Below are 23773 nucleotides of genomic sequence, written 5' to 3'. Positions count from 1 at the left end.
AGTAAAAGTAAACAACAAAACAATTATTTTCACAGTTTATAATAAATCCTTATTTATAGGTATATGGTTATTGTGCTAAAAATCTTAGACCCTTTAACACACATTAGAAAAGAGCGCAACTTCAAGACTATACACAAATTTAAGAAATGTCTAACTAAAAACTAATATTTATAATTCCTACGATACTAAATAAAACCTAACGTAAAAAGCGTTTTTAATATTTAATGAGTAAATCAAATCCCCTGAATTAATTTGTAGAAAAGTGTGTAAACTTCAGAGCAACCGATTTTAATTTTTGAAAAGCTACATTATATGCAAAAATAATTATTCACACGTTTTATGTACACGACTTTCTACAATGTTCTGGTTTAATCGTACGTTCTAATTAAAATTGGACCTATTCTCACCCCATCTAACTTCTAAATTCAGCTATTATAAACAAATAATAATAACAAAACATATACGTCCCTGCGTCTGTTTTTAGAACTAAGTTGCATGCACAAAGGCAACTGCATTTACCAAGCTATATGTACAGGGTGCTGCATTTTCGATGGTTTTACGGGGTACAGAGAAAACGGTAATAGATAGAAAAAAAGTAGCATTCGTGTCCCGATCTCTTTTTCCGAGCTGAGATGACTGGCGAAGAGTGGGCTGCGCAAACTTCTTTTGTTTCAAAGATACGGGGGGTTTTTGAAAATTGGTCATTTTGGAACATCCTCTGTATTTCATTTGCTATTAAAGTTATCAAAAAAGGAAAAACGGTTTCCGGTAGAAGTTTTGACGTAGAATCCAATGGCGTAGTCAGTTTTTTTCTATTACGTTTAGTTTCTGACATATGACACTAAGTTATATTTTTTTAAATGGAACACCCTATATATTTTTAGTTCATTTAATTCTGTTTATTTTTACCATTTCAACGGTGTATTACAACATATAAGTGTGTAGAGGTTAATCTTGTTATTTTAAAAAAAGGACCTTTGCTAAGCTAAAAAAAGGCCAATATCTAAAATACCAAACAAAATCGGAAATCATATAAGCTAACACATCATAAAATTAAATATTTTTAATAAATCTTATTAAAAATCTAAGTTACAAACAGTTCTATCGTCACTTTAATAAGAAAAGTGGCCATTTCTATTTTCTTCTATTTTTAAGGTAGAAGTTAAAAAAACTGTTTATAAACGACATGTAACATGTTAATATGAATATAGCCAAATTTGGTTTCGACTGTGGGTATTTTTATACATATTATTTAGCACTTTTTTATTAAGAAAACGCTTTTTTTCTAATTACGAAGATTAACGTTTACAAACTTATATGTTTTAATACACTGTTGAAATAGTAAAAATCAACAGAATTAAATGACCTAAAAATATATAGGGTGTTCCATTAAAAAAAATATAACTTAGTGTCATATGTCAGAAACTAAACGTAATAGAAAAAAACTGAGTACGCCATTGGATTCTACGTCAAAACTTCTACCGGAAACCGTTTTTCCTTTTTTGATAACTTTAATAGCAAATGAAATACAGAGGAGGTTCCAAAATGACCAATTTTCAAAAACCCCCCGTATCTTTGAAACAAAAGAAGTTTGCGCAGCCCACTCTTCGCCAGTCATCTCAGCTCAGAAAATGAGATCGAAACACGTATGCTACTTTTTTTCTATCTATTACCGTTTTCTCTGTACCCCGTAAAACCATCGAAAATGCAGCACCCTGTACACTATAAATTTTTTAACAAATTTTACAACAGAGAAAATTTTAATATAAAAAAATTAATTCATTTATTCGTTGTTTATAAATACGTTTATAAACTTTTGTAAACAGCAACATTATTATAATACCTATAGTAATAATATAAAAATGTATTGACTTATCTATTAATTACATCTGAATAATAAATAGCTTTCAAAAAATGTTTCAACTTCTTTAAATATTATTTATTATTATTAAAGTAAGTTTAATTGCACATGATATACTGATCGACGATTTCATCAGTTCTTTTAGCAAATACATTTTTCGTCTATTATCGATAATCAGTCGGGTTAGCTAAAAATAGACTGCTCTCTTGCATATTCTAACCTAAACTGAGGTCTCCCTTGGGTATTTTGCACTGAATAATTCAGTTTATCCAATCGATCCATTTACGACCCAAATGGTTTTAGAGTCGATTTTTGAGGGAAAAATTTACAAATTCTGTAATCCTCCTTTGAGGCCTAAAAGTGCGTCTTTTAAAAAAAAACTAAGGCACTCACATAGTTAAATACATATAGTTAAGTACAAGTTTGATTTTTTTACTGTATCAGGTTGTGTTAAGTAAGGATAAAAGTTTGCTGTAATAAACTCCTAAGTTAATAATTAATTATTATCATAAAACCATCCTTACCATGAACACAAACTAAATAAAAAAAAACAGATTGACTGATTATTTTAACCTTCTTGTTTAAAAACAAAAATAGAAACCCGTACAAAAAATCCCCTAGTAGTTTAATGTTATATAACTTCATTAAAGAATTAATAAAGGTATAACAGTAGGTATATAAAAATATATTCGATGAGACAAATTCTTTTTAAGAATTGTTTTAGCGTAACAGATATTATTATATCATCAAGTTATTACGCAAGCTCACCCTAATGTGTTTGGTGAAGTACGAAAATATAAGTTTTTTTATTATATTAAATTTATATAGTCCTTTGGTTCAGTATGGAATGTTCGTTAATCCGAATTTTCTACCGACATTTTGGTACATCCCGTGGAAGACTCTGTATAATAGGTATGCACTCGCGAATCCACCGGTTTGTACTTTTCGTTCAAAATATAAAAAATTGTTACACCCTATATATATTTAATTACGGTTTACTTGGCAGTCTGTTGCGGTTGCATTCTTGCAACTATCGCTTGCAGTTTTTTCAGTTTTGCAACCAGGTCGTTATTCGACTCCTGTAAAGTTTCGATGGTTCTTTTGAAATCGGTATTTTCGTTAACCAGAATTTCCACCTTTCTCTCTAATTGATCCATGTATTCTTTCTTCTTTCTTCGACTTTCCTGAGCCGATATCTGAAAATAAACGTTGTGATTTTCAATCATATTTATCAAGATATAAGACCTGGATTAGATAACCTTTACAGGTATTCAAAAGCCTCAAATCTGCTGCTCGTTAAATTTGTATATAAATTTATCAAAATGTTATTAATAATTTTTGCGTTGAGTAGCTATTTTAAAAGGATTAATCTTCAATTAAAGTTTAAAAGAAGCTTTTATTGATTTGTTTAATGCATTAAGGGAATTATGATTTAAACTCCCACTCAATAAAAAAGTGGCATTGTTATATCTTTTAAGCGGCTGGAATATACGTTTAACAGATTTTAACAACGACAGAGATTAATACTTCTACAAAATTCATTGCAAATTGTATTTAAAAACAAAACCCTAAAATCATCGGGTTAATTCCTAGTAAAAGAATGACTGGTAAAGTAGTCTCTTAGTAAATTTTAGATCTCAAAAACTACTGCAGTAACATATTATCATACTTCTACTACTGACAATCAGCAAACTTACTTTATTTTTAATTTTTCTCCTAATTTTCTTAAGACACTTTTCTTCAGCTTTCGTTAAAGGCAAACGTGTAGGAACTGGATACCCTTCCGCTATTAAGGTGCGTTTTTCCTCTTCTGTTAAGATTAGAATCCCCGTTGAACCTTTCTAAAATCGACAATTTGTATGATTGAAAAGAAAACAAATTTTCATAAACTTACCGGTTGACTACTTATTAAAGGCGTATAAATGGGTTGTCTGGGAGTGGGATGATGAGATAAACCCGGCCTTGACAATTTCCTTGCAGCCGGAGAAGACGGTTGAGAGATCGTTGCATTATCTTCTGAATCATCGCTACTACTGCACGAAGGAGGTGTTGGTGGTAGGTGGAACGCACCCGAATTAGATGCTTAAGAAAAACAAAAAATGAAACCTCACTCAACTTAAAACCAGTAGACATGCAATAGTCTATATGTGACCTGACCTACTTTTTAAACATTTATTGTTTGCGATCAATTTATTCACAATTCCTCTACGTTATGGATTTCTAAACATTACTTACCAAGTTTGATGTTTAACTGTGGTATCTGTATCCTTTGAGTTAGGATATTATTTGGTGTCGTTATTAGGATGTTCTGCCCCGTCTGTTGCAAAATGGCTTGAGATAGTTGCGACTACAATTTTAAAAGCCATTACATTAAATTATTTAACCCTAAAGTAGAGACAAACCAACCATATCCACGTCAAATTGGATTTCATTTCCTTGGATTATTTGTGAATGTGGTGACGACGGACATGAACTGTGTAAGCTGTCTGTTTCGCTGAATTCTTCTTTGATATCTGCTTCTTCTTCTTTGATTTCAATTTCTTCTGTAATTCTATCACAGGTGGGGTTCATTGATATTGATGGATAACATTCATCTTCCATATCTGAAAAAAATTGTTATTTTATATACAAACGACAATGATTATTCTTAGTAGAAAGTAATGTATAATTAAATATATTAAGTGAATACATTTCTTTTTTGGATAAGTCCCCATTTCCAGTAATAATGATAGCCCGCCAAACTTGATAAACAACATTTACATAAGCTTATTGATAAGGCGAATAGCATTTACATGCTAATAGTATGGAAAAATGATAAGAACCAAGTCCAAATATACGTTTTAGTCGTATTTTTTCACGTTAACATTGAAAAGCTTACCGTCAACTTTTGGTTGAGGTTTTGGAGAACTGGGAGAAGAATCTCCATCCGAACTTAGACTGTAACTGTGCTCGGCTTTGATTGGTCTGGTCCCTAATGCGGCATCTGTCATTAGTTTATCGTGTAATATTATACCGGGAATATCTTTCGCTTCCATAAACGCCCATTCGATTCCGTCCTCGCTGCTTTGGATTTTCAGAACTTCTCGCATTTCCTGATGAAAAACAGAAACCAACAATTAGCCCAAACGAATTTTCGTTTCTAGTTATTCGGTTTTTAATCCAAAACCCAGTAACGAAATGCCTACTAATTATTTATTTGGTTTCTTCACATCCTGTAATTGTGTTTTAGCCCACTGAAGAAATTTTCCTGCATCGGCGTTTAGCGGCTGTTGACTCTTTAAAAGGAGAAATTGCTTAATTAAGATTAAGCGGAACAAAGCATGTTTTAGGACACTTGGTTATATAGCATTACAATTTACACGATCCGGTAAAATAATTAACTTAAGTGGATTTAATTAATGCTAGAATAACATCCGAACAGAACTGAAGAATCGCTTAACAGGTAATGGAAACAACCAATTATTTTCTGCTTATACCTAACACTTGAAAACTGAATTATGCTGGGTATAGGAACATATCACCGAAATAAATTATTCATCTGGTTGTCAAATATGAATGTAATTTGGTCTAGCAAATGGAACGTATCCATTAACAGAGCCTCCTGCGGCCTACAAACTGTTCACAGAGGTCAACAACACACTAATAATATTATTTAATAGCGGCCTTAAAAGTGACTAGTTTTACGTAGTAAAAAAATTAATTGAAACACAAAATAATTGGTGATTCCCTCGGTTTTTCTACAGATCGTTACATTGTAAAAGCTTAAAAAAGTGCAACGAAAAAGAACAAACGAAGTCTTTGACTCTAGGTTTTTGACACGGTTCGGCGATTCCGCCCAAATCTGACCTTGGCTGGATTGTTTCAATACACTCTATAACGAGTTTGTACCAAAATAAATGCAGGGTCAGCAAACCACAATAGTGGAGGAAGAGGAATTTCTAATTGGATGTAACTTTGTCAAGTGACAAAATTGAAAAACAGGCACATTTGTGATGGTCACTACTTAATTACCATAAATATAAAGTCTTATTGCAAATATGGCTCCGTTATTTAACCAGCTTCGTTGAGAAACTACTCAACTAGGTTAATTGGAGGATCAATGCAAAGTAACTTTTTTTATAGTACTCGTAGCAATAAAAACTCCTGTGTAATAAAATATTGTTCTTCTCTAGAAAACTATGAAAATATTAAACAAAATACTATTAAAACCTGCCTTAAAACATGTCTTGTCTTTGAGAAATTGAGAGGAAGTTATGAGTTTTACATTAGAGAACTTAACTCACATCTATTATTCCTACCCTTGAATAGAATCGTTATTCTGATTCACTTTAATTTACTTTAGGGAAATAATCCTTTTTTAAAACTATATTCTTACAATCCACTCATATTTCTTTCAACTACCTGTTCACACTGTTACCACCCTTAAGCTTCAAAGTTTTTTCTCTAGCACCTGCTCAATCTAAATTCAAATAGGGACAATCTGTAGTACTCTATTCGTGCAAAATTTGTCATAAATAGCTTCATTACAACTCAGGAAAATATGTTAATTTTTATACATATTACTAAGTCTATTTGGGTACTAAAATACTTGTTTTGAGAGACAGAAAAGCTTGATTATTTTGCTTACATAAAAACCAAAATACATTAATCTTTTCAGAGGATCAAAACATGGAAACTTTTTAAAACTTTATCAACAAAATTAATAACGAAACTATAGTCTGTTCAGTGACTTCTGACTGTTGGTCTCAATCAGCAGCTAAACAACGTATGTCTCTGATTAAATGTGATATTGATCGATTGTCAAAATGATTATAGTTTTAGGTTATAACAATAAATTATATAGTTTATGACCAACCAAATCAATTTAAACAATTCTTACCAAACTTCAAACACAAGGACTCTGGCACTTTTTAGAAGATTTTCAATAGTACTCGTATTTAGAGGTCTATGGAACTTTCAAAATGGTCTTAGAGGCCTCTGGCAATTTAAAACTATGTTAGGAAAGTTTAAAACACTTGTAAAAGCATCTGGCACTTTTAAGAAAGTTCCCAGTGGCATTTAGAGGTCTATGGAACTTTCAAAATGATCTTAGAGGCCTCTGGCAAACTTAAAACAATTCTAGGAAGGTTTAAAACATTTGTATAGGACTGAGGACTGGCACTTTTTAGAAGGTTCTCAATAACAGTTGTCATAGTCCTAGAGGCCTCTGACAACTTAAAACAATTCTGGGACGTTTAAGACACTTGAAAAGAGCTCTGGCACTTTTAAGAAAGTTCTCAGTAGCATAGAGAGGTCTATGGAACTTTCAAAATAGTACTAGAAGATTTTGACAATTTAAAATTTATTTTTTTGGTTCCTTTTAACTATTCTTGAACAGCATTTTGTAGGTATACAGATTGCTCTGTGTATATGATGACTCAGGCTGTTGATTTTCAAAACTGATAAAAACGTCAAAATAATCTCACATTTCTTGAACCCTCAAACTGACTACCATGTTATAAAAGACATATTCTTATTACGTCTTTGTCTAATGAAATAAGATAAGAGATGTGAGGCAACACTCAGAACAGAGCTTAATCCGCCTAAAGTTGTAATTACCAGAATATCATCTTAATTAGACTCAATGTAAAGGTAATTTGGGGTGCTGTTAAGTGCATAAGAACAAGAAACAATACCAACGACAATTGTATAAATTGTTACGCTTTTCTGGTTTCTTTAATGAAAATCACACAAATTTTTACACATCGTATCACTCATAAGTACATGTTTTCAATGTAACTGTACTGGATAATTTTCTAGAAGAAAGTAATTAAATTAGTACAATTTTGCTTTATTACTTCACAAGTTGAAGCAAGATTATAAAAGTACTTAACTAAGCAACACTTACTCATCAATGATTAGAAGATTACGATCTTGGAAAAATTATCAAAATTTTTACTTTAAAGAGTCAAAATAAACAAGCAATTAAAAAAAATTGCTTTTAATGATTAGTTACTTGCACATTTACTCAATATTGATTGGCATAGTAACTACGGATTTCCCAGACAGATTGATTGATGTCACCCATACACATTCCATCAGGAAAAATTGAATTTTTTTTAATTTAAATTTTTACAACATAAGACATATTGATTGAACTGTAAAAATATTAGATATTCATAAAACCCACATTGTCATATAAAACAAATCGAATATAACTTAACAATTAGACGAAGACAATTAGCTAGTACCACCATGAGCACGGAACCATCCGTGAATATTATTTGTACCCCGGAGTCAACAACCTCCTTCAACTAGCACTAGACCCAACATACTTATGGTCATGGTCGTCATAGATGACTGCTTAACAGCTTGTGTTACTTCTTTTAGTCGTGGATTCTATTGGGCAATGAAGTGATTGCTATGGTAATAGGAAATGAAATTAACTATTTATGGTACATTATTATAGTTAAACATCCTTGGATGCTTGGAGGATGTCAAAGGAGCGTCATCAGCCAGTTCACCGGAATTTATTGCTCAGATTGAAAACGGATTTGCGTGAAACGTATAATTAAACAAATAGCGGTAATTTAATGACTAATCGTGTTCAGCGATGTTATTCACTTTACCTTGACTTTCTATCAGACACAAAATAGACATTTATTAGCCCTTATTAAGGAAAAACGCCCGTTTATTGCATGCATCATATCTTGATAACAGTTGGGTAACGAATTTCAGATCAATACTCGTATATGTTTTCAAAAGATGGTGCTAATTGGCTTAAAACGTACATTAGTTCCATGTTAACAAAAAAATCAATGAAGAAAAAAACTACAAAACAATGAACTCTAAAAAGAGAATGATGATCTTCTCATCAGGAAAAAGCAAACATTGTAATTAATAGGTGGAGGTAATGATTGATAATAATGTTTACCTATCTCAAAAGTACCACCAAAATTGTCTTTTATTTCCCAGAACTATAACTCTACAATTGATATTACCGATGTGTTTGATGTAATCAAAGTATCTGAGATTCTCTGAACTAATAATTCTTAAAAAGGTACAGTATTACAGCAAATGAACAATAGAAACCCTACAAGAGATTTTTCTTTGGATCTGTCAATAATGGCTTTTAACAATATTGAACTGCAATATTATGAATCTTACCACAATGAAGCTTAACTTAAGAAAAGGTTATATTAAATATAACATATAAATGCTGTTTAGCTTCTCAATTTATTTATAGCAATGATTAATAATATTGTTAGTGAACCATCGTATACCCGCCTTTAACTTTCTCATGACGAATAATCAGGCAGTGAAATTATCTTTACAAAAATGTGGAACAATTTTCAGAAAAACTTTCAACGTTAATATACCATTGCCTTATTTAATAGCTATAGTAAATCCGCTGCTATGGTTCGATTGGTTTAAAAATGCTTTTTTTCGGTATAAGAGAGCAACTCAACGGATTGGAACTATAGAAAAAATCCTGAGTGATGTAAGCGGATTTGTATAGTTTAGGCTTTGCATAATACCTCTCACTAGTTTTTCTTTACAAGAATAATCCAAAAATGATGAACATAATTAAACATATATTAAATTAGTAGTGGATTTAGGTAGCTGAAATTGATGTAGCAAATTGCAACATAAAACAGACAAAAGCCAGCCTTACGCTATGGTTTAATGGAATGGTCAAGGTAATCAGCATAGACCAGACCAGACTATCTACTTTTATCAATCTAACGAGACTAAAACGTTCAACGGTAATTGCAAACCGACTTTCTCTTAAATTAACTTTCAATTTAAAAAGTATTGGATTATCGTTAATATGATTCGCAAGTAACCAGAAGATGAGGCGGTTATACCAAGTTTTTGTGATGTCATGAAGGAACGTCGATCTTGCCAACAAAATTGTTACGGACTAACGAATATACAGTAAAGCTGTAATGTAATAAACTGGTTATAAAGATGGACTGCAAAGAATGGACATTTTATGGTTTGTAAATTCTTCAGGCCAATTTTGAAAATGAAATCCCAAAGTGAACTTAAATTCACAAAAGTTTCCATGTTGTTCATAATGTCAGGTTGAGGAAAAAACGCAGTTTTTTCTAATCTAATATGTACTTAGTTCAGAATATGACACATAAGTAGATAATAAAAAACTGAAGAGCTCACACCTGAATATTGCAAAATTTTGTCAGTGTACCAAGTGTTATTTCATTTTTAGTAAAGTGTCTCACATCAAAACTACTTAACTTACAAAAACTTAAGTTGTTTATTTAAGTTAATTATGTTTGTTCAAAATATAATTCAAATAGTTTTAATAAAAAGATAGTGAAATGAACAATAATAAGTTAATCACAAATTTCATAAACAAAACTATTTTTTTGGTCATTGTTGTAGTATTACGAAGCACTTATCCTTGAGTAAATGTAGTTTTAAACACGTGGTATTAGTAGAAATTAATATTGGTTAATTCCGTTGGATTATAGATATGGTGTAAGACAGTAGTAAAAATTGCGCAACAAAAATAGAAAATTACGCTTTAGATTGTGTTTATTTTGGAATTATTGATAACAAGTCTGCACAGGATGTGTCAGATTGCACGAGTAAAAAATTGTTTATAATTACTTGTTCATATTTATGTAAGTAGTATGGAAAATGTCAAGTATTTGAGTAAATCACTTAATGGCGTTGTCCTTGAATAAAAATAATTAATAACCCATAAATTACTGAAACGGGCTACAAAATAACAACAGGAATAACAAGGGGTGAAACAATGTTGACGAACGTCATAACAATTGACCCTGTTGCCTCCGGAGGATATAAAGAGTGGGTGTCGACGTTACTGTGGAAAATCATCCATAATATATGTGAAAGTCTAGAAAAGTACGAGCTGGAAAACGCCCACGTGCAGGGCTTGTTCAAGTTTGTAAATAGGATTAGGGCGTTATGCAACTTTCAGTCTGAAAAATGAGGTGCAGTGATAAAATTGAATGGTAAATTAAATAAAAAGTAAAAATTATTAATTTTTGCAATAATTAAGATTGCATCCAAAAAAATTACATTACAGAGAGATCTTATCAGTAAAGGCATTTTTGTTTAGACATCATCAGGATTATGTAATCACCAAAAACACTCACCTATCACAAATTCAACTTGGAATTATGATTAATCTACTTCACAGTTTTTTTAATTATTGACTTAACGTTTAAATTTAATGTGTTCATGATGGTAATTGATTGAAATTAAGACAGAAATCCATGCAAAACACAAAAACAGTGAGAACAATAGTATTATAATAAAAAGTTAAATAAAATAAATCTCATGTAAACCTTTTTAATTTTATTATGAATATTTATTGACGTTTACACCAAAGGGATTCTGTTATCATTTTGAGAGATATTTTCATACAAAAACTGTACAACAACTGTAAACACATATTCTGAACCAATTTTGAGTTATTTGCTCATTATTTTTCCAAGATTGAAAATTGGTTAGCGTGTTGGCGCAAATGAACCCTCCAAATACAAGGAGAACCAGCCAAATAACAGGTGTCGATGAACCTGTGTTATGGTCGCAAGATATTCGTCAGGTTGTTCTTGTCTGAATACTAATTGAATACAAATATTCAGGTGGATTCACTGGCCAGTTACGCCTATAGAAGCACATTTCACGTTAATGTTTAGTGTTCTTGCATATTATTAGCGGCTGTACTGGAATTTCCAGTTAAATTGGTACTTTGACATAGAAATTACCAGCAGAATTTCTTTGTATGTTACTTGGCCTTAGCTTACCATTTAGCTGGACTTCAACAGTCTGGTGACTTACCTGAAAATAAATCAAAATATAAGTTTTACCTCTTTTTTTTTAGATTATTAATACAAAACATATTTTTTGCGTGTAAAAATTGATGTTGAATGAGTTGATTCTGCTGACTGCTCATTGAATAATAATTATCCTTTATTGACCATAAACACGGAGATTGACCGTAATAACTCGAAATTACAATTTTCACAGATAATCATTCACGGAAGTAGCTAATAATTTCCTGCACATTACACTAACAATTATTACATAACATTTTGTAAAAATGTATATAAAGTTATGTAATAATTTTTGTAAAACTTCTTAAAAGCCCAGAACAAAATAGGTTGATGAACAATAATGACTCAGTCACACCATCCTACAATGGGCTCCATACTGGTCAGAATTTTACTGATCAGTACCGTTAGATGACTAAATAAATTTGTTTTGTTACGTTTCGCAGTAACCTTTTTGCAAACCATTGAAATGTCAATGAACCATAAAGGCTTTTTTAATTAACAACATTGTCGTCGTGATTGATCTGATCGTTCTGTAGCGCTCTAGGCTGGTTTTCAATGATCTAGGGCAAATCTCTAGCTGTACGAAGGCCGATACATCCAATTCAACTGACCTAATTAGTGAAAGGTGGTTGGAATTTTTTTATACAGAGTGGCACACTTTAAACTCTATAAATACGTTAAAGGGATGATTACTCTAGGTCTATCTAATATGATAACCAATGTGTAATGGTTTCTTGTGATCCTCCTTCGTGATGCTGAGTGTATATGTAAACATACAAATTTGTTTCTGTTGAATCCTACCTGTAGATTAGTGAAAAAGTACAAACATTGATGTCTCTTAGTGTGAAAAGTGTTGGTTGTTGCATATACTGTGCCTGATCTACTGTGCAATGAATTTCCCATGTCTATATTTCTCTAGTCTCATGTATACACTCTGTATACCTACACAATTACCCATACTAACGTACCTAACACTACACTTAGCGCAAAAAAAAAACCGTTACCTAGACAAGTTTTGTGAAGAAATCAGGTCAATGAGCTCACCCTATTGGTGATTAATATGTAGCCAAGCACATTTGAATTGGCCAGAAGCTCGAAGTGAAAGGATCTGGTTTTTGACAAAAGGGTAATGGTATTTTGCACACCCAGCGATTAGTGGAAAAAGCGAGACGAGTTTGGCTGCCTACGCTAGTAGACTTGATTCATACATTTAAATATCAAACGAAATGGTTTCACATAGGCACCAAATTGCGGATTGTAAAGTTCAGATTACTTAGCAGATTGAGGGGAATGTCATGGGTGATTGTGTTGAAAGCTTTATATGGACTTTCTCAGAAATCATTACTCAACTGACTGTATCTTATCTTTACATCTTGTACTGTAAAAATTTCTGGATAAGACAAAGTAAATCCCCGTGGAATTTTATGCAATTTTACTGTCAGGAGAAATGTATTTTCAATGAGACATCAAAGTTAACTTTTTTTTAAAATAAAATTCTGATTAAAAAGAATCATATAGGTCGACTACTATCTAGTTTTACATTCTTCTCTTTACGAACTTTCATTTCATTTTCTTCTTTACTTCTTAACTTCTTAATTTTTAAATAATGCCTTAAGAGAATCTGTGGGAAAATATTTGTGACCGGCGTTTGTTGTTAAAAGGTCAAGTAAGGCACGACTAGACTAACAATTAGCTATTGGCAGGGTCTAGAGTATGTTCTTCGAATCGGCTTTTCTTGGCAAATGCTTTCACAACTCTTTATTATTCTCACAATGTTTGATAGTCTATTCTTTACCGATTTCAATGGATGCGGTTGATTTAATTGAATTACCTCACTGAAGATGATCTAACACACATCTTAAATGCAGCTTCAACCGGAAGTAAGTAAAATGTGTTTGAAATGGTTTAAAGCTACAAAATTAGAATTACGATCAGATTTATGACTTTTATGACGGTCGCTAACATAAAAGATTCCGCTTTCAATCAACATCTCTTGTAAAATTAGATGCAAGGATTGGAATGACAGATGATTCTGAAGTGAATCTACGTAAATACTGTAATACCAGTTGTAATGTATATTAATTACATACAGAGTGCTCTATTTAAAAAAAGGAATATTGCTTAACTACAGGTTGGATAGTGGAAAAGTGCAAATAAAATTTTTTATGACAAATTCTGTTTACTATTTATTTACTTCTTTCAATTTTGAATATTCCAAACTCCAAATATTGGGGTAAATAACTTGCTGCCCTTAATAATTTGCTTTGTATACAAGTATCGGAGTTGAGTTCATAGAATCATCATTCATCATTATTATAAACTAAGTTCAGTTATTGTTCTTTTCACCAATCAGATGATAATGGCAGTCATCACATGACTGCACTAATCGTACAAAATGGAGTGTCATGTGACAATTGTCAAATTTAAGTCTAGCCTGAAATAAGAACACACCTATAGTATTTATTACCTTATTTTTTTACTGGGTTAGTTTAGTACAGTTACATTACAGTTTAGTTCTATAATAATTGATAAAAGAAGATACAAATACACTAGTTTTGCAAAAGGAAACACTAATAAAGAGCAGGTAAACAGGTATTGGAAACAGGTTAAATAACAAGCTTACCACAAACCTCACTTTACTAGGAAAACACAACAAAAACAAATTCTAAATGAAATATAAAGAATCCGGGACGTAGTATCACTACTCGGTACTACCAATATCAAGCAAAAACACTTTACTTACACGATTATTGCAAAAACAAAAGTAAACGTGAATGCAAAACGTCTATAGTAGGATGTGCAATAGTACTATTTCCTCCTTTTACAAGGCTGCATGTAGTACGGTACACGGTACTGTCCGGATGAGTATTTGCGCTTATTTTAGACTTGAGTCACTTTTGCCACGATTACTTGGGAATACGCACACACTTAAATCATGTTAAAAACAAATAAATACAAAAACGAACCGCTTTTAGTGTGATTTAAGATGGTTTACAATCGTTAAATGCATCAATACGACTCTCTCTCTATCTATCGCGTTCTTCGTCCTTGTGGTACGTCCTTTGTTCGAGGTATTCGTTAAATGGCAACGTTGCTTTGAGCTTTGCACTGTTGATTATCAACTTAACACCGTTGCCGTGATTAATTAATTTGCCTTGTTTTACGTAAATGTTTTTTTTTTTTTTAATAGAATTTATTTCAGTACAGAACTCCAAAATCCACAAGTTTATAGAGGTGTAGGAATTTGAAATTGCTTATACGTAATAGGTCGTTGCAGAACACGTGACTTTGACGGATATCCGCCATATTTGTACTTACAGCATTTTTCAGCAGGTCGAGTAAGTGACAACTATTTTATCTAATTTTTAACATCAATTGGTTTCTCTTGTTAACATTTGAACTTTGACAGTTGTAAGTTCAATTTTTTTAAACAAAATTTTATTTTTGACAGTTCGACAGAGTTCAGTCCCAAGCTGTTATTAATATGGACATGTTTGATTCCAAAGCCAGTCTTTAAAGATTGCTGCTGAATGCTGTACCTGTAGGCTTAAATTCATAAGTCATTCAAGTACACGTGACTTTGACAGATATCTGCAATGTCTCCTGTAGGGCATACTAATGACGTCATCCTAGAAGATCTATGTGACGTAATTTGACAGTTGTTCTTGAGAAATCATTCAACGTTTGTGAGTTTGGGACAAACTGACCAACTATCAACTAATGTCATTTTTGTTTATCCTTATCAAGAGCATTTCCATTGGTTTTGTATGGATTAATTAACACTTACATTAGTTATTTAATGATACTTAATTTGCTCAGAAACCTTTTCTAGACAATAATTACCATGATTCCCTTTAAATGTTGTTAACAACTTCTTTGTTATAACATAATCATTATACTAGACTTTGTAACATTTTCAGGTGTTCCTCGTTTAATCAACATTCTTTACGGAATAAACTTAATTCACTGTACTCCCATCTGTTTCAACTTTCTAGCATTGCAGTTCAATTACTTTGTATAGTGATTAATAATAATTCTACTTTGAACAAGTTCAGCTCCCTGATTACACGGTTCGTGGTTTCTAATTGGTTATATTTACTGTGATAGTACCATTATCATAATTATTACTAAACATGTGGTTTATAAAAGAACTGTTGCATATACTTGAGTATTGCAACTGTTACTGGTTGAACACTAACTAATTTGACAATTTACTATTTAAATTGATTGATTAATGTCAAAGACAAAGCTCATTCACGTGGTTTCTTTTGTGGATGACTACTCGAACAAAGTCATTGTAGTTGATATACCATCCTTAGAAACAATACGCCTAAACAAAAGGTTCGTTCCACTTTCCCTGCTTCCGTTTATTATCGTATTGAATCATCGACATGAAGGAAACAGTGCGTGGGTGCGTGTTACATATATTTTCTATTGACCATGCTGTAGCAATGTAATTTTGCCTTCTGGCTATTAAAAGTGCTGTGCAGGCCTTGAAAGGTCAATGGAATATCAAACGTGGAACGAATTTAATGAAAGTATACGTAGATTCTTAAATAATGCTGTTTGATTACACTTTGAAGAATGCGGCACCGTTACGTTGGATTGAATCAGAAGAAGGACACGAGAGAATGTCATCGCTAATTAAATGTAAAATTCCCGATTAATGCTTCTATTTATGTGCTCGAACTATGTACACATTTAGATGTAAACCCAAAATAATAATGTAAATCTCATAATCGTTTTTAATACCAATCAAATCATTACAAAGGAACAACCTCGTGGAACTGTGTATCTTATTGTATTGACAAACAATATTCCCGTACTTTCGTACTTGGGATTAATTACTAACCTTTTGAATTCTGTAGATAAAAGATTGAAATTAGGTAAGAAATTGTCAGGGCTAAGACAGTCGGGTAATAAAATTATTGTAATCAATATTTAGTAAAGATAAATGAAAAGTGAAGGTTATTTGGTAATATTAATTAATTACTCTTCTGGGAATTGACTAACATTATTGCCATTTAAGTCAAGATGTAGTAAAAATTACTTTGATTTGAAGACATAAAAGCAGCTTAATCATAAATGCAAATAACTGTTATTTGTAATAGCCTTTCACAAATCTGTGTTTAACTTATTCTAACTAATCATTATTGTTAGAAACTCTGACTTAAATGCACCGCCACTGTACTATTCAGGGTGAAAAAGAAACGCGTGCAAAAAAGTGAAATTTTCAAGTAGTCTCCAATGGATCAATAATTTTTTTTTGGGTTTCTTTTGACAAAAGGAAGTGTTGCTTAGGTCAATATTTCGCGACGTTTTTGGCTGTATAACAAAATTGAATGAAAATTGAACAGAACAGCATAGGCACATGTAATTATTATTATGGTAAAATCTTTGTTACATGATATTGAGTTGAAACAAGATTCATTACAAATTATTATAATAATTTACCAATTTTTCAACATTTAAACTAGGTACATTTTTAAGGTCACATGACTGTTTTTGACAGCTGTCAACTGGCTTTTATAGTGATGCTTTCAAAGTATTCTGTATGCAAAAAGGCATTTTGGTGTACAAAAAATTTTCGGCGGTCTACCCCTTTTTGCATCAGCAGAAAGCCAATAAACAAACCCCAATGACAGTCCAGTGATTAAAATCTGTTGATTCGTTTCGAAATGGTGAGTTTTAAAAATGACCCAAAACAATCACTGTCCCGGTTGATGTGACATTTCTATACTAACACATACAGTATTACATAAGAATTTTGGGTATTTATGTGGGTATATAAAACATGGGATTGGATTTGATTGACACATTGAAACCCAGATAGATATCAAATTTAACTATCGACTTTCTATTTTTTTTTCTAAAAGGGATTGGTCCGAAATAATTTCTCTAGCGATTTATCTAGAGGTCGCATCGATTGCTAAACATCAATATAGAATATGTGTTTATTATTGTGCATAAACAATATTTTTAAGTAGGACAATAACAGTGCCAATTATACAGTAGTATTGACAACAATATATCCATGGGTAATTATGTTTTCTTACCTGACTGTGCTATTTGCAAGCTGCGCATTATAATTTGTTGCAAGGAGAATGGGTCACTTACCTAGAATAAAAGTAAACAATATTATTGACTGAATCAGCAAAATAAGTTTTGTAATTTTTTTAAAAGCTCTAAAACGGTTTTTTTACAGCAAAGGATACCGGAGAATCATGTTTAATAAACAATTATTCTCCAATCGCTGACGCAATTAATAAATTAATTGATTTGTAATAAAATCTTTGTGACACGCCTCTGGCTGTTATTGTTAGCATTAAATACATTCACGTACGAAAGCGTAGAGTGAAGTTATTGCATCACTTGTGTCGTAATGTTCATATTAATGACAAAAGCAGACATAGTATACTAAACGATTTTTTATTGAATTCGATTGTTTTTTACAGTTTTAAAGTGTGAAAAAAAATAATTGGAAAGTTACAGAGCATAGGTCAAGAGCACTAATCTAAAATAAAATGTGGACTTTAGAAAAAAACAATGCATACAACAAATACCGTAAATCACACACAGTTAAATAAAAGTTTAAGTGATTATCATCAAACATTAACCAGTTTCTAGCAAATGAACGTCACTCGTTTGCTTTAATTTCATGTTGATAATCGTCAAAAGTATTTTCTCCAGGAATTTAAACCATTTTGTTTAAATTATGTGTTAAACGTTGTTTTGGTTGATTATAAGCTGATAACATGCTTGAAACAAATTTTGAACAGACATATAAATAAAAAGGGCAAATATATATCATTATTTAGTACCTCTGAAAATAATATCGTTGACTATAAATAACTGTCAGTAATGATGTTAAAAACCTGGTTTGAGAAACTGTTCACTGCCAAGGTGAAGGTCAGAATGATTTTAATACCAGTTCATTTAAAACTAAAATTACTTGCATAAACAGATAATTAGCGTTAACTTGTAATGATTACAGGATTAACGTCCAGAGAAAAACATTGTGACATTATCAGTTTCCTAGTGCAGTGGTCCAAACCAGACATGGAATCAAAACATTTATTGCCTTAATTGAATTTACACCCGATAAAAATTAGACACTTAACAGTAATCAAGCTCAGTTTAAAATACATGTGCTACAACTGTTTGAATGCTAAATGAATTAGAATAGACCGAGGGGACGCCTTACAAAGTTTCAAGCCCTTAAAGTTCGGTGAATTGAGAGTGGAAACGTTTACATAAGGAATTCGGTTGGGTAAGACAATTTTGCACTCACTAGTGTTAAAAAATAGAACAAACAATACATCGGCCAATTCCTAAAATGAAGGACGCGAAGAATTTTCGCCGTGGGTTAACAGTTACACAGTGTAAATGACCTTACTGTTATTTGAGCGCCTTTCACAAGAGCTAGAAGAATCGACCATCTTCATTCATCGATTACCAGCCATTCTCCGACTCTATAATTTTTTTAATCCGCCTATAAAACTAGCATTTGAACAGTTGTAAAGCTTATAAACAGCTTTCATATTTGCAGAATACTGATGAGTGGTATATGAGATCATCTTCATTTTATTAGCAAACTGAATTTGTTATCAGTTTTTAGTTAAAAAGATCACTAATAAACTTTTTAACATAATGCAGTCTACAATTCTCTAGTAATCCAGTGACAGTGTCATTAATGGAAATGGGATCTTTCCAACAAGTCCATTGTCCAGTTTCCAATCTTGTTTTTCCTCATATGCCGTCTTCTGTAATTAAGACTTTCACAAACGTTTTCCTCTTACAACGTGAAACAACTAATCAACACTGAGGTTTGTCTTTTCTGCCTATGCCTTTTTTCTTATATTCTTTCCAGCATGATTCCTTGTAAGAAAGAAATTTTGTCATTGCAAAGTCTGTAGCCCCAGTTTTCTGTTGTGTCCAATTCGTTTTAGTTCTTTGTGACATTTGTAACTCATTCAGTCCAAGGAATTTTAAATTTGCCTCTACATTTCAAATTCCTTCAGACTTTTTAAGGATTTCGATTTTGGCGTCCAAGTTTCTAACAGCTGAGACCATAGATAACATTCTAGAAACCTTAACCTAATGGCCAAATAGGATACAAATCCTTTCCGGGTTCCGGGCCAGTTCTATTCTGATCATCTTATCTTGGTCTAACTGGGATGTATAGTTGTCAAACTGTACTTTTTGTGTATTTGGTTTTACTTATGCACATTGTTATAGTCCCACTTTTTTCTCCTGGTCTTGTAGTCTAGACTCTCTGCCATTATTGCTGTATCGTCTGCAAATCTTATGTTATTTACGATGCTTCCGATACAGACATGACTTTCACAGCTTTTTCAAAAATTTTTTGAACTCACAACAGCATCAAACTGATTACTAACATTTAGGGATTACGTAGAAACTTGCAACATAAGCTGGACTAATAAAATATCAAGGTGGAAAATATTATTTGAAATGTGTTATCGGAATTAACGGGTTTATGGGTTAGGCAAGTGCTTCATGCCAGCAATAAATTTTAACAGCAATAAGGTTCAAAATTAGATTTTTGAAGAACACAAAATGGTAGTTTTGTGCTACAATGTGGCTGAAATTGATAAAGCCATGGTTATCAGTTTGGTTCCAAAAATTATACAGTCTCGATGAGACATTCCACGCCCATGTTTCCAGCTTTATGATAAGGAGAGTCTTATCAATTTTTGCAACAACAAATTATCGTTTAAATATACAATAAAATGACTTTGATGCAATATTTTGTTTTGTTTTGCCAATATTGCTTATGCGGTTCTAATCGAAGACACGTGCAACGTTTTATACACATTTTCATCATATATTACGTTCAGATTTTCAATTAACTGGTTGTTAGGTGTTAATTATTAGCTTGCAGTAATAGTTTCAGGTTTTACTTGATTTTATATGGACATCAACATCTTTGAAATAATAATTAAGTATTTATTACATCATGAATTATCTAGTTGGATGGAGGAGAGTGGAATCCGGATGTGCACTGATAGGACTGAACAAGTCTAGAGATAAAAAGTAATAAGTGGAAATTAGAGCGTGACCAAAAATGTTTGATTTTAAGTTAACTATTGTGATCCATGCAAACATTTTCTACTGTATTCATAATTTAGTGATGATTTGATCTAGATTCCCTGTGAGGTTGTAATATAACAAGAGTAAAATAAACTAGCGTCATGCTGTGCTAAGACAAAGAGAAAGGTCTTGTGCTCTTTAGTGAGAAATTCCGTAAAAATTGCATTTCTATCTGATCGAGGTCGTTTCAAGACAGACGGTGTAAACTTGAAACTTTTTACTGTTACACTTACTACCAAGGAAAAAATAGCAGTTGGTTGGTAATACTGGTACAAAAAAAATTAGAAAGTATTTCATAATAGAAAATGTCTAAATAAATCCGAAATCGATATAAACGGCCCGCATAAACTGGATGGATAACGGTTAGGTTGGTTTCACTTAAATTAAGTTGATGAAATCACAAAAAAAGCGTTATAAATTAATCATTATAGAACCCCCTGATATATTCACTTCTAAAGCCCTCTTTTATAAATTACTAAATATTAAAAGGTAAACCTTGATTAAATAAGTAAATAACGTGATTTAAAGGTCACATGCTGTCTATAGCAACCAGGTGCAAGGTTGTTTTAATAATATGTAACTTTTTGTTCCAATATACAATAAATTGCATTCAGTGAGTAATAATAATATCGAACAGAGGATGGCACCTAATAACTTCGCAACGTGATATTTGTTATCGTGTGCTCTCTGTGATTATTTAATAATATTTATTGACTTAATGATTACATTGTAGAACGATAAACATGTTGAGAAAATAATTCGAGAGGATTGTTTTCTCGGAATAGTATTTACTACTTATCCCCAGTAACTGATAAGTACTGAACTAGCAATAAGGGTTAAACACTTTTTTTTGCTCGTTTGTGTGTGTTACCTGATAAATCACACTCATGTTAAAAGTGTATTTTATATATTAATTAATAGGCGGTTTATTATCAATAAGTATCTAATATTAGAATGATCTTACATAATATTTGAAGCACACATAAGGTAGTAATTCTAATTTAATTTGGTGTTGATTTTAGAGATATTTGCAAGTAATTTTTAAAAACCAAAGTTTGTGTGTTTTTGTGTCAGTTCTACGCTGTAGTTTTAGATTGTAAAATTATTAACAAAATGCAACAATAATATTTTTTTTACAACTTTTATGATAATTTGATCTTATTAGCAGCCTTTCTACTTATAGTACCTACTGAAAAGTAATTATTTATACCGGTCACAATAGTTTTTAATTGGTCACTCTAGTTTGATCACCTTTAAGCCATATTTTATTAAAATACACATTTTACTTACCTAGTAAGTTTATTTTTGGAATTATTACTACAGCTTTGTAAAGGATTCAGGTCAAAGCCTCAAGACTTAAGTTATTGGTAGCTACTTTTGGTATTGTCATAATACTTTATCAATAGGAAAATGATTTTGTTTTGGCAAACTGATTAGAGTTTATGATTGACATATTTTTAAATTTTCCAGTTAATCCTCTGCTCACAAACCACAAGAGTACTTTGAGATACTTTGCTTCCTTAGGAAAGGGAGATTCTTCTCTGTTTAAAGTAGTGGTTTTAGCCCTGTGTGAACTCTCTTTTCTAGTAAATGAAACGCACACTGTCTTCTTTGGGTTAACTGATATTTTCTTATATTATAGGTAGAGCCCGGATTTTTAGAAATTTTGCTTTTTGTAAATAATAAAAGCAACCAATCTTTGACATCTAATATGAACGATTTATGAAAGAACACGTCATTTAATAGATTTTGAGATTTGAGAGATTTTTGATTTTTTTTAAGTTGTTTCTAAAACCGTCTACAAGGTTTCAAATGTCTTAAAGGCAGTCCAGAACATTCAAGGCTCTTTAAACTGCCCAAACACCTTCCAAATGCTCCTAAAGTAGTCTAAAAATGTTTTAAAACACTACAGAAACTCCAAACTATGTCTAAATCCTTCCAAAACAGTCTAGAAGCTTCCAAAAGCTTTTAGAACACTGTAAAGGCTTCCAAATAATCTTCAACTAGTCTAGAAGCTCTCGAAAAATTTCAAGGCAGTCTAAAGAAGTTTAAAAGCTTCCAAAAGTTTAAATTCATATGTCTTAAAAGCAGTCTAGAATCTTCAATGCTCCTAAAGTAGTCTAAAAAGATTTCAAAACACTACAGAAACTCCAAAATGCTTCTAAAGCAGTCGGAAGTCTTTCAAAACCGTCTAGAAGATTTCAAAGTCATTTAGAACAGTCTAAAATATTCAAAACGCTTTTCAACTAGTCTAGAAGCTGCCAGAAGATATTAAAGCAGTTTAGAAGCTTCAAAAAAATGTCGTGAACCGTGTAAGAGATTCCAAATGCCTCTAAAGCATTCCAGAACCTTCAATATGCTGTTTAAATAGTCCAAAAACCTTCCAAATGCTCTCAAGTAGTTCAAAAAACTTTTCAAAACAGTCTAAAATCTTCCGTATGCTTCTAAAGCAGTGTGAAATCTTCAACAAATGTCTAGAAGTTGAACTCAAACAAATTTTGCATCCCTGAAAGAGTTTTGTACTTTTTTAAAGCTTTTTTACAGATTTTTATACTTTTTGAAGAAAATAATTTTGCTTTTTAAGCGCTTTCACGATTTTAGTGCTTTTTAATTCAGACTCTAATTATTGGTATATTTAGAAAAGTAACTATACTGACTATAGCAATGTCGTTATCATCTATGGAGCTTGAGAGTAGCCTATTTAGATCATCCACAGCTAAGTCTGTAGCTTTTCTTACAGTTTATAAGCATATTGACGTTTATTTGAAGGGAAAGAGTGTAAGAGGTGCTGTATCTATCTACAAACCTTCCAGTTATTGAAGCATAAAAGAAAAAAAACCTGTATGACTTACACTACTACTACTTTTAGGAGATATAACTCTTACTTATTGTCACAAGTTTGATACAACTTTCCATGCTAAGAAACTACCTACTTATAACCAACAATAAAATATTATTATACATGTATACCTACTATCTACTTAAATCATTA

General features: G+C 31.8%; 1 protein-coding gene and 1 long non-coding RNA gene across 2 annotated transcripts in view; both read right to left on the bottom strand.

Annotated features, from left to right (window-relative positions):
- Positions 1 to 23: 23 nt before the first annotated feature.
- The window catches only part of CrebA (Cyclic-AMP response element binding protein A), a 28932-nt gene continuing 5182 nt past the window's right edge, over positions 24 to 23773 (bottom strand). Inside the window, exons 2-7 of the mRNA XM_081982633.1 lie at positions 4740 to 4953; positions 4268 to 4464; positions 4097 to 4208; positions 3756 to 3943; positions 3559 to 3702; positions 24 to 3057 (exon numbers count right to left, since the gene is read on the bottom strand). Of these exons, the coding sequence (XP_081838759.1) occupies positions 2857 to 3057; positions 3559 to 3702; positions 3756 to 3943; positions 4097 to 4208; positions 4268 to 4464; positions 4740 to 4953 (1056 nt within the window). The 3' untranslated portion in view covers positions 24 to 2856. The remainder of the gene's footprint in view (positions 3058 to 3558; positions 3703 to 3755; positions 3944 to 4096; positions 4209 to 4267; positions 4465 to 4739; positions 4954 to 23773) is intronic.
- Positions 10848 to 17000, bottom strand: LOC145731051 (uncharacterized). Its single transcript, XR_014178735.1, has 2 exons — positions 14414 to 17000; positions 10848 to 11674 (listed from the first exon to the last, which is right to left on the bottom strand). It is a non-coding gene; the product is annotated as an uncharacterized LOC145731051 (long non-coding RNA).

The sequence above is a fragment of the Ips typographus genome, linkage group LG6 (assembly GCF_016097725.1).
Source record: "Ips typographus isolate SLU linkage group LG6, UJ_Ityp_2.0, whole genome shotgun sequence".
Taxonomy (NCBI): Eukaryota; Metazoa; Arthropoda; class Insecta; order Coleoptera; family Curculionidae; genus Ips; species Ips typographus.
Note: the sequence above shows the minus strand (reverse complement) of the source record. Positions and strands in the feature narration are given on the sequence as shown.